This window comes from Canis lupus, chromosome 15 (genome assembly GCF_011100685.1).
Source record: "Canis lupus familiaris isolate Mischka breed German Shepherd chromosome 15, alternate assembly UU_Cfam_GSD_1.0, whole genome shotgun sequence".
Lineage (NCBI taxonomy): Eukaryota > Metazoa > Chordata > Mammalia > Carnivora > Canidae > Canis > Canis lupus.
In genome coordinates this window covers 12,631,813-12,650,014 of record NC_049236.1, presented here as the reverse complement: position 1 = coordinate 12,650,014, position 18,202 = coordinate 12,631,813, and the positions used below count along the sequence as shown (strand labels likewise).

General features: G+C 37.1%; 1 protein-coding gene across 2 annotated transcripts in view; it reads right to left on the bottom strand.

Moving 5' to 3' along the window:
* The window catches only part of SPATA6 (spermatogenesis associated 6), a 146,648-nt gene that overhangs the window by 46,093 nt on the left and 82,353 nt on the right, over positions 1 to 18,202 (bottom strand). For both annotated transcript variants that reach the window (XM_038558105.1, XM_038558106.1), the window contains exons 9-10: positions 16,859 to 16,899; positions 1,377 to 1,561 (exon numbers count right to left, since the gene is read on the bottom strand). In XM_038558105.1, the coding sequence (XP_038414033.1) occupies positions 1,377 to 1,561; positions 16,859 to 16,899 (226 nt within the window). The remainder of the gene's footprint in view (positions 1 to 1,376; positions 1,562 to 16,858; positions 16,900 to 18,202) is intronic.

The following is an 18,202-nucleotide window of genomic DNA, read 5'->3' as shown; positions in this document are numbered from 1 at the left end:
ATATTTATAAAAACATATCCAAGGAGATACAGGTGAAAAATTTGTTGAAAACCTAGTGAGATGGCAAAGAACCTAATGACAAAACCACAAGTGCTTAATTCTAAACATAAGTAAAAAAAGAGGAGCACTGACTACATGCCTGAACATCTGAGCAGACACAGTAACTAAAGAAAGTCCCCTGACAACTGAGACACAAGTTACTGGGCCTCAGCAGAAAAAAATCTCTTCAAAAGTTTCTCTTGAACTTTAAAGCCTATAGAAACATAGACATGTATCTCTCTCTACAAATACAAGGTCTATCTTTTAATCTACCTGTCTGTCTATGAACTCCATGACCCCGAAGGCAGGATTCTAATGAATCTAGAAGCCACATGAATCAAAATTCCCTGTCAGGATTAGGGTCTCCAGCAGATCTTCATACGTCCATGTGGAGACTTACAGGGCTAATTTGGAAACACAAATCTATCTGTTCAGAATAGGGATGTTTTAATACAGCTTCCAAATGGATAACTCTTGCTCAAATCATCGGTTTTGAGATGAACTTTTTGATAGACAGTTTGTTTAAATTTTGTCAGTGATGTCTGATAGTTATAATAAGCTATACAAATTTAATATGTTCCTTTAGCTTTTTGATACCATCTGTAAATATAGATTTTATTTCCATGCTCTTGATGGCATGCCTCTTAGGTGTTCAAATTTCCATATAATTTTTAAACTACCTAGGGTGAGGTTTGTTTGTTTGTTTGTTTTTAATCTATGGCAACTCTGTTTTCTATATTATTATTAGTGAGTGAGGCAAGGAATTTCCAATTTGAAGTTAACAACAAAAACAGATAAAGAGGTATTATTTTCTTCACACTCAAATTATTACAAGTGTCTAGCTTTGGTTGCCAAAGCTTTTTTTAGAGGGAGGGCTGGAATCTTTACATGGTTAAGATTCTCCTGGGGAATTAGGGAGAGGTTATGTGAGGTACCATATACCAACAATATACAGCATCATCATTACCACTAAAAGGAGAGTATAATCTGTGCTATTTTTATATATAAGCCATATCCATAATGTTAAATGCCTCTGAATCTATTGAAAACAACCATCATGTACTATTTTTCACTTTTAGGAACTACAGTATTTAATTAGGGTTAAAGTGACTCTAATTATTAATAAACTTGCTAATAGTAAGCTTACTTCAAGAGGACTGGGCTGGGGAGGAGTATCTAGTACTATGTGATATGTAATATATTCTAAACAAAAAGTAAGCCTTTTAAAATCAAATTATACTTGCAGGAATAAACATTTTACATACATAATTGCTGCCTTGTCTTTTCTAATGATGATTATTCAAAATATCAGTACAGAAAGAGAGACTAAGCATTACCTTTCCCTGAGAGAAGCTCTATTTAACACAGGGCTTGGAGAATGCTTCGGCATTGTTGAAGGTGCTGAATGGACTAGTAAGGTCCTTGCTGAATGCTGGGGCTTGCTACATGACCTTGAGCTTAAGTACTCATCACATCTTTCCAAAGAGTCATCAAAGTCTCTCCCATGGGGTGTCCTGATAACCTGTTCAAAAAATTTGAATGTGTATACAAATTTTATTTGTATACACATAATAAATGTGATACTATCATACATAGATGCAACCTTAGAACCTTTGTAAGAATTAAAAAAAAAAAAAACAACTATAATGCCACAACCATATTTGAAGGTAAGTTTCAGAATGTAGAGGTCATCCTTATCACTGTAAAAGTAAATGTTAGATACATCTGGTTATTCATTCCACTTATCTAAAATTTATAAAACTTTATCAATTCCAAGAGCTTTTGAGCAGTGGTGGGGTAAAGGTAGGGGTGTATATATAAAACAAAGGACAGGGACGCCTGGGTGGCTCAGTGGTTGAGCCTCAACCACGGAGTGGTTGAGGATCCCTGCAGACCCAGGATCAAGTCCCACATCGGGCTCCCTGCATGGAGCCTGCTTCTCCCCATGTCTCTACCTCTCTCTGTGTGTCTCTCATGAATAAATAAATAAAATCTTTTTTAAAATAAAATAAATAAAACAAAGGACAATACACAGAAACTAATGATAGTCTAATTTAGGTATGAGGGCAATCAGAACAGAATTCTATCCTTATACTCATTCATTGACTCATTTGTTCTGGAGACAAAATGAATAAATCAGGATAGAAAAATTAATTAATTCCTACCCTTATTATGGGGACCTTAGATCCTAGTATAATTTACATTCTACTAAGGAAAAAGAGTTTTAAAAACACACACATACCAAGTAAATAGGTAAAATATATAGTTTGTCTAAGGATGGTAAATACCATGATAAGAAAATAGAGCAGAGAGGAGATAAGAAGTACTGATGGGTGATATAGGAGGGGTATGGAGGGAAGGAGCTGCTACTTTAAGTAGGTTAATCAATGGAGACCTGACAGAGAAAAAGAATGTCTTAGACCTAAGGAGTAAAGGCCTAAAGACCTTAGTAAAGACCACAAGACCTAAGTCATGGGGACATCTGTAGGAAGATCATTCCAGAAAGAAAGAAAAATAAAAGTAAAGATCTTTGGGGTGGGGTGGAGAGTAGAGCATGGCCTGGTATATTAGAAAAAGCAAGGAAGCCAACAGAGGTGAACTAAATAGTAGGTGAAGTTAAAAAGGTAGATTTTAGGGATAAGGCTTCTATGCTGTGACTATTTTTTTAAAAGGAGAATTCCCTGACTACTGCATTAAGAACGGTCTATAGAGGGGCCAAGGGCAGAAACAGGGAAATCAGCTAGGAAATGGTTATAATAAAATATGGAAAAGGATGCTGGATTGGATCAGAGTGATATCAATGGAGATGAAAAGTGATCAGATCCAAAAGGCAAATGAAATATAGAGCCAACAGGATTTGCTGATGGACTAGAGTCAAACATAACACCAATATTTTGGTCTAATCAACCTAAAGAGTTGAGTTTATAAGTAGCCTTCCAACTGGGGGGGACAGAAGAGTAAATATTAGGAGTCTGTTTTTAGACATGTTGAGCTTCACATATCTATCAATTTATTAACCACCCAGCATATTAGAATAGAATTCAGGAGAAGAGTCCAGCATAAAGATACAAATCGTATTTAAAGACAGGGCACTGGGTGATATCACCAAGGGAGTGGTGATAAATAGGGAGTGAACATAAATAGAAATAAGAAAGCATCTGTAGACAAAGGCCTGGGGAATATCTATCCAGAAGATGAGACGGAAACATCAGATTAAGGAGTGGTCAGGGAAGAAGGGGAAGAAACAGGAAGATGTATCATCAAATGAAGAATGTTATTTCAAGTAAGAGGAGTAACTAAGTTAAATACTGCTGATAAATCAAATTAGAAACAACTGGGAATGGACCTTTATATTTTAGCATTTGGAAGGTCATCAGTAATATCAACAAGAGTAGCACTGATGAGGTGATGGAGTGATAATCTGGAGTTGAGTTCAAGAGAGAATGAGAGAGAGGAACTGCATTCATTTAATAAATACTTAATCTACAGTCACTGTTGTAAGTGTTGGGACTATGACAATGAACATAACACAGTCCCTGCCTTTATAAGCCAGTGTTCTAGCAGTATTATTTCGTAAATATTTGACCTTTAAGGAGGTCAATTTAATCTTCAGGAAAGCCACCTAATCTTTCTCAGACTCATTTCCTTCATAAGTAAAATACAGTTACTCTATCTTATAGATCTTCCCTAATTTAAAGTATTTAGTAGAACATCTAGGTTGTATGAATTACACAATAAATGTAAGTCATTTATTATTAAATAATAAATAAAAAGCACAACTTTTTGTTTCGACCCTACCACAATTTTCATTACTTTCCAGAATTACAGCAACATATGAGTCAGCTGAGAGAATCAAGCTTTCATCCCAGAACCAAATAGCACATGATTCAAATGGCTCAGTTACAGTCCCCCAAAATATGATCAAGAAATATGTGATCTATACTGAATAAAAAATTGAAAATTTTTCCACTATTAGCTGTTCACAGAGAAAGTAAAAGCATAGTCAATGTCAAGAACAAGATCAAAGAGGTCCATGGTCAACAAATACAAGGGTATATATATAGAAGAGACTTACAGGAACAAAAAGAACCTGCCATAATGCTGTTTCTAGAGTTATATCAAATATGAACCCCCTTGGCTTATGCTAGAGAGACTATTTTCTCTTCATTAATATCCTTTTCTCTTTTTTTAAGATTTTATTTATTTATTGGAGAGAGAGTGAGAGCACACATGTACACAAGCAGGGGGAGGGGCAGAAGGAATGAGAGAAGCAGGCTCTCCACTAAGCAGGGGGCCTGATGTAGGACTTGATCCCAGGACTTGATCCCAAGCCCTGAACCAAAGGTGGATGCCCAACTGACTGAGCCACCCAGGCACCCTTCTTTGTTAATTTCAACATCATCTGAGTCATGATGACTAGGAGGGTCACTTCATTTTTTACTAAATTTTCTCCCCGAACTAGTCAGCAATATTTTAAATACAGCCTATTTCTCTATTTATCGGAATATTCACTGAGAATCTCTTGAACCACATATTAGCTAATACTCAGGTCTAGAGAGGTACAGGGATTTGAATGCACAATCCAGATGAAATGCGGCATAAACACAAAGAAAACTGACGGTGAGATATGCTGTGTCAAATACATCCTAATGACAATAACGCAGAGGGCTATTCAACAATTTTCGTCTGAATGGTGGAAGTCTCATGGAGGAGGTGGGATTGGAATCAAAGCCATATGCACAGCAAAGAAAGAGGGCATTCAGAATAAGGGAAAAGGTGCAAGAAAAGATGAACACTGCACATGGTAACATGGTTATCTCTACAGGAAAGCAATAGGAGAGAATATCTTAGAGGTGGAAAGGGGCACATTATAGAGAACTTTCAATGCTGTAACTCGATACTACTCAACATTTATTTATTTTTTTTAATTTTTTATTTATTTATGATAATCACAGAGAGAGAGAGAGAGAGAGAGAGAGAGGCAGAGACATAGGCAGAGGGAGAAGCAGGCTCCATGCACTGGGAGCCCGACATGGGATTCGATCCCGGGTCTCCAGGATCGTGCCCTGGGCCAAAGGCAGGCGCCAAACCACTGCGCCACCTAGGGATCCCACTACTCAACATTTATTAAGCATATTTTATGTATGAAATACTGAATAAGGTAGGAGACAATAGCAATCACAGATAAATGTAATAGAAGACCTCAAAGAAGTTACAATCCATGATGGCAGACATTAAAAACAAGTAGTGATAAAACAAAAAGGAAGGAAATTAGAACTAAATAGAACTGTGCAACAGGAAAATAGCTAGGATGTGTTCTTTCTGGAATCAGAGTATTTGTATTGTAATGTTTTATATCTACATGGAGGACTGAAAGGTATAATGAGGGGGTGAGTCTTTACTAAGAATCCATTTCAAACTTGCAGTCTTAAGCCTTAGCTTATGAAACATTTCCATAGCTCTGATGAGTTTTCCATAGGTTATTCAGAAACCAAATGGCTCATTACAGAAGAGTTCCATTTCTTGGTTGATTCCTCAAGGACAGCGGCTTACCATCCAGAAACCTGGGTTCAAATCCCTGCCTGACCAGGTCATTTCCTCTCTAAGCTTTCGTTTCCTTATTTATAAACTGAGCAAATAATCTAAGAGAGAGAGAGAGAAAGCAGATATTGGTAACTAAGAGCAGTTTCTCAGTTTTGCCAAGAACATTCCTTAGTGAATCCTATTTCAGGTAAGTAATCAATTCCTATCTTATCTAGTTTAAAAATCCATATGCTCAGGGGCGCCTGGGTGGCTCAGTGGTTGAGCGTCTGCCTTTGGCTCAGGGCATGATCCCAGGGTCCTTGGATCTGAGCCTGCTTCTCCCTCTGCCTATATCTCTGACTCTGTTTGTGTGTCTCTCATGAATAAATAAATAAAATCTTTTTTAAAAAAATCCATACGCTCACCTACCTGGTTTGGTTTTAGAGAGACGTACTTTTCTTTACACTGGAGAAGAATTTAGAAGAAATGCCAAAATAATGCAATAAAAATGCTAAGTAATTCCTAAATAGATCAATCCTTATGTGTATGTGAGGGAGAAAGTGTTTAAACTTTGACCACTGTAGTATGCATTTATAGAAATAACTTGTTTAATCCCCACAACAGTCTGATGGAGTAGATATTTTTATTCTCTGTACTTCATAGCATAGGAACCTGAAGCAAAGTTGAACAGCTACTAAGTAAGGGGTCTCAGGCCAGTGACATATGAGAGATCTAGGGCAGATCTTCCAAGTAGAAAACTCCTAGAGCCAAAGTCCCTCAATATGCCTCAAAGGAAAGTCTCACAGAAGACAGTCTCAATCTGATTTACTAACAACTCAAAATACAGAGCTCAGGAACAAACTGACAAACTGTTCTCAAAGAAGAAGGAAGACATTTCCAATTAATTTTATGATCATAATAATGCTACCAAACTACTCATGGATAGTAGAAGGCTAATTACAGACCATCCTCACTAGAAACCATATATGGAAACAATGTTAGATAAAAATATGAAAAAATTAAATTTAGTAACATTAAAAAAAAAATATGACCAAGTTGGGTTTATTTAAAGAATACAAAGATAGGTTTGCATTAGAAAACCTATTAACCAACTCAACAGATGCTGAAAAAAAAAAGGCATTCGATAATATTCACATCCATTCATAACTTTAAAAATATTCTTTACAAATAGGGAATTGCAAAAGGAACTTTGTTAATTTGCTAAAGGATATTTAACAGTAACCTACTGCAAATCATAGGTGTGAAACCTTAGACATGAGCCTATCAAAGACAGGATCAAGACAAGAGGGCACATTGTATTAGGCTATGCTGCAGTAGCAAATTAAGTTTGAAAATCCGTGGCTTAACATAATAAAGATTCATTTTTCCTATGTTTTATAGTAACAGAGGTTAGCAAGTGAAATTACACTTCACAAAACCGTCCAAGGGACACGTGGGTGGCTTGGGGTTTGGCACCTGCCCTTGGCCCAGGGCATGGTCCTGGGGTCCTGGAATCGGGTCCCACGTTGGGGTCCCTGTGTGGAGCCTGCTTCTCCCTCTGTCTGTGTCTTTGCCTCTCTCTGTGTGTCTCTCAAGAATAAATAAATAAAATCTTAAAAAAAAAAAAAAAGTCCAAGGACTGTTCTAATGAGGCACACTGAACAACTTATAGCTGTATGATCTAGAACATGAAGCCTCATTGCCACTAAAACAAGAAAGAGTTCATATCAATTTGTCTATGTTTCACCCTGGAAAGGATCCACATAATCTTCCTTCATAGCCCATCAGCTAAAGTAGGTCCTATATAGCTGTGGAAGAGGGCTTGAGAAGGTGGAAGAGGACATGAATAGTCAATAAGCAATAAATGTCTCTGCCACATCCACTATCACCACTTTTATTCAGCATTGTATTAAAGATCCTAGTAAGTTAAGACAAAGAAATAATTTGAATGGCAGAAATAAAATTAATTATATGCAGATGATACAGTTTCTTCTATTAAGAAATTCAAGAATATCTATAACAAGTATGTTATACAAAAATAAATTTCAAACCTATATATCAGTGAAACACACGAAAAAATGTAATTTTACATAAAAGACTGTTTACAATAAAAACCCAAGCTGTAAGGTTTCTAGAATAAATCTAACAATTCATAATGCATTAATGGAAAAGCATATATAACTTTACTGAGATATGCGAGAAGTGAGATCATGGGCAATCACATGGCTCAACTATCAGATCAAAGAAGAGGCCCACCTACTAGAACAAGACTTTACTATGAATTCAAGCAAATTCCTGCACAAGAAAATAACACTATAAACCAGTAAATAACCATCGTTTGCCCCAGGACATTCCCATAAATCATTTATTTACCTGAACAGCAGCCTGCTCAATCATCAATCAGCTCCCTTCTTAAAACAAGAGATTCTGAATCTGGGCAAACAATTCCCTTCTTGGGATAACAGATCACTTAATTGGACAAATCCTTCCTTACCAAATAAACTGCTTACTTATCAAGACTTGATTTAAGATCCCAATCTTTGTGTCCATTAATCCCAAACTTTTATATAACAAACCTTGTCAATCAGATTCCCTCATTAAAAGCCCTACCTTAAAATACTGGAGCGCAGACTCCAAAACCCCCCAAGTATCTGCCCTTAACCTTCACCTTTCAGAGACACTGCTCCAACTGCTGTTGAGGTGGTAGCTCTCCCTTACTGCCTTACGTCATCATAAACTCAGCTTGGCTTGATGTCAACAGACTATTATTCAGTTATTGTCGTGTTCTTTGAGTGAGTTGGCCGTAGACAATCCTAGAAGTCCAATAAGATATAAACAGACAACCCCTTGCAGCCATAGCTAAGACCTTCAATTTAGAAAATGTATTCTTCTGAGACTTCCTGAGCTTCCCTCCTGGAATATGACTGCACAATGAGGTAAGCGAATCTTGGTGTTGAGTCTGGGCCCTGACTTCCTTTTGCCAAACTTCCCAAATGCTTACTTTGTCTTCTAGGAAAGCAGAACCCTTCAGTAATCTTTTCACCATCTGATCAGGTCTGAAAACTCATATCCCTAGCAGAAGTCTGTCTTTTCATTAACAATACTAATACTAATATGTCTCTATCTTTGTTATTTTTTGTGGAGAGTCTATAAGAGGAAGAGCATAGGAAAAATTAACAAACGTTAAGCTACTAAATCCATCCTTGAGTCAGGCCCATGGATGAATAGGCTCTGATATTCTTATCACACCACAATCCTTAGAGTAAAAACTGCCATGTCATTTGTCAAAATATCACGATAATGTCTTGTTTTTTTTTTTTTTCCTTGTTTTTTCCATGGGAAAAAACACCTCTAGGAGAAATTGCTTCCAAATCTTCCATCTTCTTAGAATTGATTTGTCAGGTCTCCAATTTGGATAACTACTGGGTTGGAGCCTGAGACACAAGCAGTCCACTGGCCAACATTGCCAGACTCGTGCACTTGCTTCACTTTAAGTCTGTGCCCTCTCCAACTTAGATTCAAGCTGCCTACATGTATTCACACTATAATTTTAAATCACACAGTTACTGTTTTAAGCAGCATGATTTTAGTAATGTCTATGCAAAGAGACTCCTCTGCTATGAGGGCAGCAGGGTGTTCACAAAGCTTGCCTGGCAGGACTCAGCCCTGCCACAGACTGACAACCACTCTTCCTTTCTCAAGGAATCCATTTGCCCAGCTATCCTGCTCCTTTTTCTAGCAAAGTATATTACAAAGGGGTTCAAGTAGGGTGGGAACTTGAGAGAGGAGATAGAGAACGTCAATTCATAGGTCACCGGGTCATAAATAGCCCCATGTAGATCTTATGGACTGGCCTATGCATCACCCAAAGATCCTGGCCTTCAAACTAGACTCAAGTGACTGAGTGGAACTGAGTGGCCTTTCTTGAGTAGGATGTGAATATGTTCTATGTGGGGAAAGGAAGGTATGCAGAGATATTTGGTGGCCAAAGGGGCAGACTGCGTCAGATATGGTTAGCTGTCCCCTAAAATGTGTATCCCTCTTATGTAGTATAAGGTTAATGGGAATCAGTTGCCTACCTCCTCCTTGTGCTTCTAGATGCGGCCATGTGCCCAGTTCTTGTCAATGGAATAGAAGAAGTGACTTAGGTTACTGCCAGGCTTTTAAGAAACAGATGCACTGGACTGTTAATGAGGAATAAACTTACATTGTGTTAAGACACTGAAATAGTCAAGTTTCAGAACACATAGCACTACTCTAATATATTCAGTGAGCTAAAATCAAGAAGTAGAAATATAGACATGACCTGGAGAAGGCTAGTGATAACATAATAGGAACAGAGTGTGTAAGTTCAGGAGCAGTAGGAACAACTAAATTGCCAGGAATACTAAGCAGAAAACTCTGACCTTGATGTGATATTCATCCACAAATTCAAACATTATGTGTCCACCAGATACCATATGCCTTGCTAGCAAGTGAGGATAAAATGAACACATTACACTTACTTTCAGCAATTTAGGAAGACACATTAAATCCGTATTCTGCTAAGTCCAAGAGGCACCCAATGTAATAAGGCAATGATTAGGTATGTGAGGATGCTAAAACTGATGTAAGGCTACCAGAAATCAACCATATATTCCACATGTACTTCACAATTTTGCCTAAAGCCAGGTCTGCTTCTCCACTTCCACTAAGGTGGTCCCCTATCTCTTTTAAATAAATATAGGAACTCTCCAGTTTTGAGAGATATCATAAAATTCATTTTCCCAAATTGTTTAGAAGTGGATAAAGAAGTAGAAGCAATGTTCATTTGAATGTCTAGCAGCGAAAGGAAGGAGAAAGAGAGGATGATAAAGATATAGGGATTCAGACTGTGAGATATGTTCTTTTTCAGGAGCTTTGTGCAATTTGTTTTCTGTCATTTAAGATAGCAATAAAGATTCCTGTTGAATTAATTAATTGATTAATTAATTAATTGATTAATTAATTAATTAATTAATTTTAAAGATTTATTTATTCATTCATTCAGAGAGAGCGAAGAGAGAGGCAGAGACACAGGTGGAGGGAGAAGCAGGCTCCATGCACGGAGCCCGATGTGGGACTCGATCCCGGGTCTCCAGGATCACACCCCAGGCTGCAGGCGGCGCTAAGCCGCTGCGCCACCGGGGCTGCCCTCCTGTTGAATTTATAAGGCTGCATAAAATCCAGTGATATAATCAATAAGAAAAGTTTTAAAAATGGAACCCATTATACAAATTTAAGTTGATTTTATTATTATGTTTATAGTCAAAAGAGAGGGAGCCAATACATAAATGCAAAGAAGGTGTTAACATTATTAAGAAGGCAGAGCAGAGAGAAAGTGGAGATTAACAGAAACGTTGAAGCAGAAATGAAAACAACTGAGAACAATGCCATCCACAACTAACACTTTCTTTGACAGAGTAAAATACGATGTCATATATAGAAAATGAGAAGGAGAGGAAAAGTTTGGACTGTGTTATAGAATCAACAAGAGAACAAAATGATCAAGTAGCTCTGAAGGCCAAATTGAAGCTAGAAAGGATATCCTTATAAAGGCCCAGGTAAAATGGGTTCTATAAATCTTTCCAGAAATACCCTGTTGTGGGATCCCTGGGTGGCGCAGCGGTTTGGCGCCTGCCTTTGGCCCAGGGCGCGATCCTGGAGACCCGGGATCGAGTCCCACGTCGGGCTCCTGGTGCACGGAGCCTGCTTCTCCCTCTGCCTGTGTCTCTGAGCCTCTCTCTCTCTCTCTCTCTGTGACTATCATGAATAAATAAATAAAATCTTTAAAAAAAAAAAAAAAAGAAATACCCTGTTGTTATTAGATATATATCCATTTATTTATTCATACACTGATTACATATGGCATCATTGATTTTTTTCAACCAAAGCCCCTGTAATAGATTGAATTGTATCTCTCCAAATTTGTATGTTGAAGCCCTAACTCCTATTTGACTGCATTTGGAGTATGGAATTAAGATTAAATGAGGTCGGGCAGCCCTGGTGGCTCAGCAGTTTAGCACTGCCTTCAGCCCAGGGCCTGATCCTGGAGACCCAGGATCGAGTCCCACGTCGGGCTCCCTGCATAGAGCCTGCTTCTCCCTCTGCCTGTGTCTCTGTCTCTCTGTGTGTGTGTGTCTCTCATGAATAAATAAATAAAATCTTAAAAAAAAGATTAAATGAGGTCATACTCGTGAGGTCCTAATCTGAAAAGTTTAGTGTTCTTATAAGAAGAGACACCTCTTTGAGGAACCTCCACACAGTTTTCCAGAGTGGCTGCACCAGTTCACATTCCCACCAACAGTCCAAGAGGGTTCCCCTTTCTCCACATCCTCTCCAACATTAGTTGTTTCCTGTCTTATTAATTTTCACCATTCTCACTGGTGTGAGGTGGTATCTCATTGTGGTTTTGATTTGTATTTCCCTGATGGCCAGTGATGCAGAACATTTTCTCATGTGCTTGTTGGCCATGTCGATGTCTTCCTTTGTGAAATTTCTGTTCATGTCTTTTGCCCATTTCATCATTGGATTGTTTGTTTCTTTGCTGTGGAGTTTAAGTTCTTTATACTAGCCCTTTATCTGATACGTCATTTGCAAATATCTTCTCCCATTCTGTAGGTTGTCTTTTAGTTTTGTTGACTATTTCTTTAGCTGTGCAGAAGAGAACTGCCCTACGACTCAGCAATTGCACTGCTGGGGATTTACCCCAAAGATACAGATGCAGTGAAACGGCAGGACACCTGCACCCCAATGTTTATAGCAGCAATGTCCACAATAGCCAAACTGTGGAAGGAGCCTTGGTGTCCATCGAAAGATGAATGGATAAAGAAGATGTGGTGTATGTATACAATGGAATATTACTCAGCCATTAGGAATGACAAATACCCACCATTGTTTCGACGTGGATGGAACTGGAGGGTATTATGCTGAGTGAAATGAGTCAATCGAAGGACAAACATTATATGGTCTCATTCATTTGGGGAATATAAGAAATAGTGAAAGGGAATAAAGGGAAAAGGAGATAAAATGAGTGGGAAATATCAGAGAGGGAGACAGAACATGAGAGACTCCTAACTCTGGGAAGTGAACAAGGGGTAGTAGAAGGGGAGGTGGGCGGGGAGACGGGGTGACGGGCACTGAGGTGGCACTTGACAGGATGAGCACTGGGTGTTATGCTATATGTTGGCAAATCAAACTCCAATAAAAAAATATACCAAAAAAAAAAAAGAGGAAGAAGAGACACCAAAGCTTGTGCTCACATGCTCTCTCTCTCTGCCATGTGAAGACACAGTGAAAAGGCAGCTATCTTCAAGCTAGGAAGCAAGCTCTCACCAGGTACCAATTTGGCTGGCACCCCAATCTTACACTTCCCAGCCTCCAGAACTGTGAGAAAATTTCTGTTGTTTATGTCACCCAGTTTATAATATTTATTATGGTAGCCAAAATTAAGGTAGCCCTCATTTTAAAAACAATTCTTTTTGTATTGACCTCTTTTATATCTTAAAATGGAATGTATTAAAAATGTAACTTACATATACACTTTCAAAAAAAATCAATGAATTGTCTTAATTGTAGTATAAACAAGAATTAATGGAACATGACCTAACATATGCATTTCAATTCATAAGTGCTCAAATATGACGACTCTTGAAAACATAAAGTATGCTCACACTCCCTTATGTAAATAAGTTTGGAGTTTTAAAATGTAAGAGATCATCAGCCACTATATACAAGAAAACCAAGAAAATAAATGAGCTGCTGTATACTTCATCACAGTGTAATACTACACCATACATTTTTAATAAAACAAAGTATAATCATTTATAATACACTTGTATTTCTATAATATATGATGTATCTCAAAACAATGTAAAGGTACCTTGTGTTTATGTAGAATTAGAATGGTTCTAATGATTATGAACATGTTTTTCACTTCCATTATGGTTAGCAAGACAGCTGAAAGCCATGTGGGACTTAAGAATTCCTCATTGTTTGGAACTGTCCCACTACTGTAGAATATCTAGCAGACCTGATCGTTAAATATCAAGAGTACCTCTTCTAAATAACTATTATAATGGTACCTGTTACTGCCTAAAATGCCACTGTGAGAGTCCAGGCCAGTCTCCACCGAGAACCCATATACTAAATGAATGCCTATTATACCGCCATATGGAACCATGTACATGGGAGAGAAGAAGCCAATGACTCGGGGGCAGTAATGGTACAACAGAAAAGAAATGAAGTGAAAAGAATACAAGAATTTATGAGAACAGCTGGTTATAATGCACCTAGGGCAAAGAGAGTTGAGTTTGGCCAAAAGAATAGATAATGAGTAACGCCTGGGTGGCTCAGTGGTTTACTGCCTGCCTTCTGCCTAGGGCATGATCCTGGAGACCCGGGATTGAGTCCCACGTTGGGCTCTATGCATGGAGCCTGCTTCTCCCTCTGCCTTTGTCTCTGCCTCTCTGTCTCTCATGAATAAATAAACAAAATCTTTTAAAAATAAAGGATAATGACTGACCAACTACAAATTTTAAAAAGGGAGGAAGTAGATACTATTGTAAATAGTCTTTTAAAGAATTCCTTTGGAGGGCAGCCCCGTTGGCGCAGCGGTTTAGCACCGCCTGCAGCCCAGGGTGTGATCCTGGAGACCCAGGATCAAGTCCCACGTCAGGCTCCCTGCATGGTGCCTGCTTCTCCCTCTGCCTGTGTCTCTGCCTCTCTCTCTCTCTAGCTGTGTCTCTATGAATAAATAAATAAATAAAATCTTAAAAAAAAAAAAAAAGAATTCCTTTGGAAAGGAGGATTATAAATATATACACCTATCTTTAAATGGACCAGCCAACACAGAGCTGGATTGTATTCACGTTAGGTTAAAGATTAGTGTCCTATAAACTTTATACCTGTCTCTCCATTCTATATTCTTATATAATTGGTTTACTTGTTTTCTCTTAATAATCCACTCACATGGGACACCTTAGTGAAGCAGTTGGTTAAGTGTCTAACTCTTGGTTTGGGCTCATAACCTGGGCATCATGCTCAGTGCGGAGTCTGCTTGAGATTCCTTCTCCCTCTTCCTCTGCCCCTTCCTCTTGTTCTCTCTTTTTCTAAATAAATCTTTAAAAAAATCCACTCACACAATACACATATATTAGGAACCCACACCATATATCAGATAATATGGTAGGTACTAGCAATTATCAATTAAGCAAGATCAACAAGGTCCCTATCATTCTGGAACTTAGATTAGTAAAATAAGCAGGTTTTATTTTATTTTTCTTAAGATTTTAATTTTTTAAAAGGATTTTATTTATTTGAGATAGAGAACATAAGCACAAGTGGAGGGAGGGACAGAGGGAGAAACAGGCTCTCCACTGAGTAAGAAGCCAGATGACAGGCTTGGATTCCAGGACCCTGGAATCATGACCTGAACTGAAGACAGACACTTAACCGACTGAGCCACCCAGGTATCCCTTAAATTTATTTTAAATAGAGTGTGAGCAAGTAGGTGGAGGAGCAGAGGCGAAAGGAGAGAGAATCTGAGGCAGACTCCCCACTCAAGACCATCAGACCATGACCTGAGCAGAAACCAAGAGTGAGATGCTTAACTGACTGAGCCACCCAAGTGTCACCTCCTTTTTTTTTAAGATTTTATAAACAAGAAGATTTTTTTAAAAGATGAAAATAAATATATGATTATAAATTGTAAAGCATAACTTGACAGAAACATACAAAGACAGGCTTATCCCTTAGGTAGACCAACTAGTGTGGCTTCCCTGACAGACAAGGACTATCATGCTTTTTAATCTATGTGTGTGCATACCCACATATATATTACACACATCAGTGTGCTTGTATGTATGTGTATGTATTTGAAAACATTCCACATAATAGGATAGGTCTGCCCCAGGTGAATTATGCCAAGCAGCAGTCCTAAACGAGGGCACAACCAAATACAAACACTGTATGAGGGACAGTTCCACCAATTCAAATGCTGTATTTCAAATGCTATATTCATAGTCCATACTAGTGGTTCTCAAATGCCAATCCTTGGGTAGATGGCAAGAGAGCTGCATCAGAATCACCTGGAAACTTATTAAAAATTTCAAAATATAAATAAATAAATAAATAAATAAATAAATAAATAAATAAATAAATAAATAAGAATTTCCAGTCCCCATTCTCAACAATTTTTTTTTTTTAACAATTTCAATTTAGTACCTGGAATGCATTTCTTTTATCATGCTCAAAGCATGGCAAAGTACTCAAACTATGCTGTTTAGTGCCAGTAAATGCAAAATAAATTGTTTTCAATTAAATAAGCAAAGGTATTAAAAGTAAAACTATGTTTTTTTGTGGTTTTTTTTTCTCAAATATAGTGACACTCCTTATCAAAATTTCACTTAGGAACAGAAAAGACGACCTCTGAGGTGATGCTTCTTAAAATGGAGGACACAAACTACTAGTGTATGGCAGATAATTTAATATGGTACCCAAACTAATTTTATTTTATTTTATTTTATTTTTCCAAACTAATTTTAGATGATACACAAGATTATTTTACATGGCACATGGACATATGCTAAATAACACTGAGTTACAAAGGAAAAGATGTATTATCTTTTCAATTTTCTTTCAGTCAGAAATCCTCAGTAAGCTATTGGTATGTCTCCTACACTTCTCTATCACTCCTTATCTCATTTTAAGAAATAGAGAACATGCCTCAGAGCCTTTGGAAAACAACCATTATCTAGCCAGAACTTAGTAACACTGTTCTCTTTTCCCTGTATCCTTTAGGGCTATCATCCATCTAAGGCATGGGATACTGATATTTCATTTATAGTAGTGAGAAAAAAGGTGAATTTAAAGAAAATAGCATAAACTGCATACAGATTTTGTAAAAATTGTGAGGATGCTCTAAGAATGAAAGTTAGAAACAGTACTGTGCAAAGTATTACTAAAATTAACAATCAATGCCTTTGTCTATGTCTCTCTCTCTCACATACACACATATACATACACAAACACATTCAGTAAGTAATTGATGTAAATAATCAAAAGCCACAAATAATTATAGGAAGACATTCAATGAAAAGTCTATTCTACCACTTGACAATGTAGCCAAAATAATGATATTCCATGATGTGACAATTATTGTTTGTACATTTTCTTGACTCAATGATTATGATAATCTCTTACCATACATGTAAGAAACATACATATGCTTTTATGTGAGAGCCAAGACAATTAACATTCCGCAATTTATACTACATACCTTATAATCCTTGGGTCGGTAGCAGCCAAGATGAGAATGCTCTGAAAAAGGATGTACAAAAGAATTAAATTATACATACTTCGTATCAGAAAGAAGATTTGGTTTTATCTTTGGTTTTTGCTACTATCATTCTGTTTCTATGATTATAATTTCACACAGCAGTTTTCAGAAAGATCTAAAAATTCCCTCAACAATGCCACATAAGTAAAGATGATATGCAACAAGTTAAAACTATATCTGTTCTTCAGCAATTAGGTGATTTCACAAATACTATTTTCATTAGAGTTGGAGATATCAGACTATAGACTGGAGATATCAGAATATATACAATCAACAATTGGTTGTTGCCAAACCAATTCACCTACATGAAATGGATAATCTTAAATTGATAAACCAGTTTATGAAGAAATATAATTTGAATATATAGATTTGATAGATATTGCCAAACTGCATATATTCCTATTCTTGGAGTCCACGCTAGGGTCAAGTGAGTATAACGGAAACAAAACCAGCTTTAGAGTGTGGTGACAGAGGGGTACAGACCTTTTTGACAAATAGATTTGTATTACAGTCCAATCCCTAGCACCTCCTATATAACCTTGGGCTCATTATTTAACCTTTCTCAGATTCCTCATCTGTCTCATGTACCTCTTTCATAAGTTCTTTTAAATATTATATGAAATATTACATGTGAGGCAATAAAATAAATGTTAGCTACTATTACTAACATCATCATCAACATTGCTGCTCCCAAGTTCTAAGTCAAACAAGGCTAGGTGCAATTTCCAATTCCACCACTTATTAAATGTATTACACTTTGGACAAGTTATACAACTAATCTGTGTTTCATTCCTTAAATTAAAAGTATGAAGACAATGCCTACTTTGCCTCAGAGAGTCATAGTAATTAAATTATACAATTTATGAAAAGTTCCTAGCATAGTATCTGTAACAAAGTTGATTATAAAACTATTCTAACTTTCTCCTGGGATAAGGACCACTATATTGCAGATGCAGATTTGGGGTTTTACTAGTTAGTTAAAGGAGTCAATATTTAAGTATTATAATCTCTGTATATTAACATTCAAGCAAATCAGAACCATGGTTTGCAATTCTACTTCCTTATACATTCTAGTCAAAGCATTCTAACATCCTATAATTTATTTTCCCAAACCACCTTAATCAAAAAGAAAAATGACTGTATAGAGACATAGGATATTCTATATTCAATTAATTAATTTTCTTTTATAGCACAAGATTTTGTTTGTTGTTCAAAAGTCCTGAACCATTACAGAGAAAGCTGAAACATTAATGTTTTTCACACAAGGCCAACTTTACCATTTAA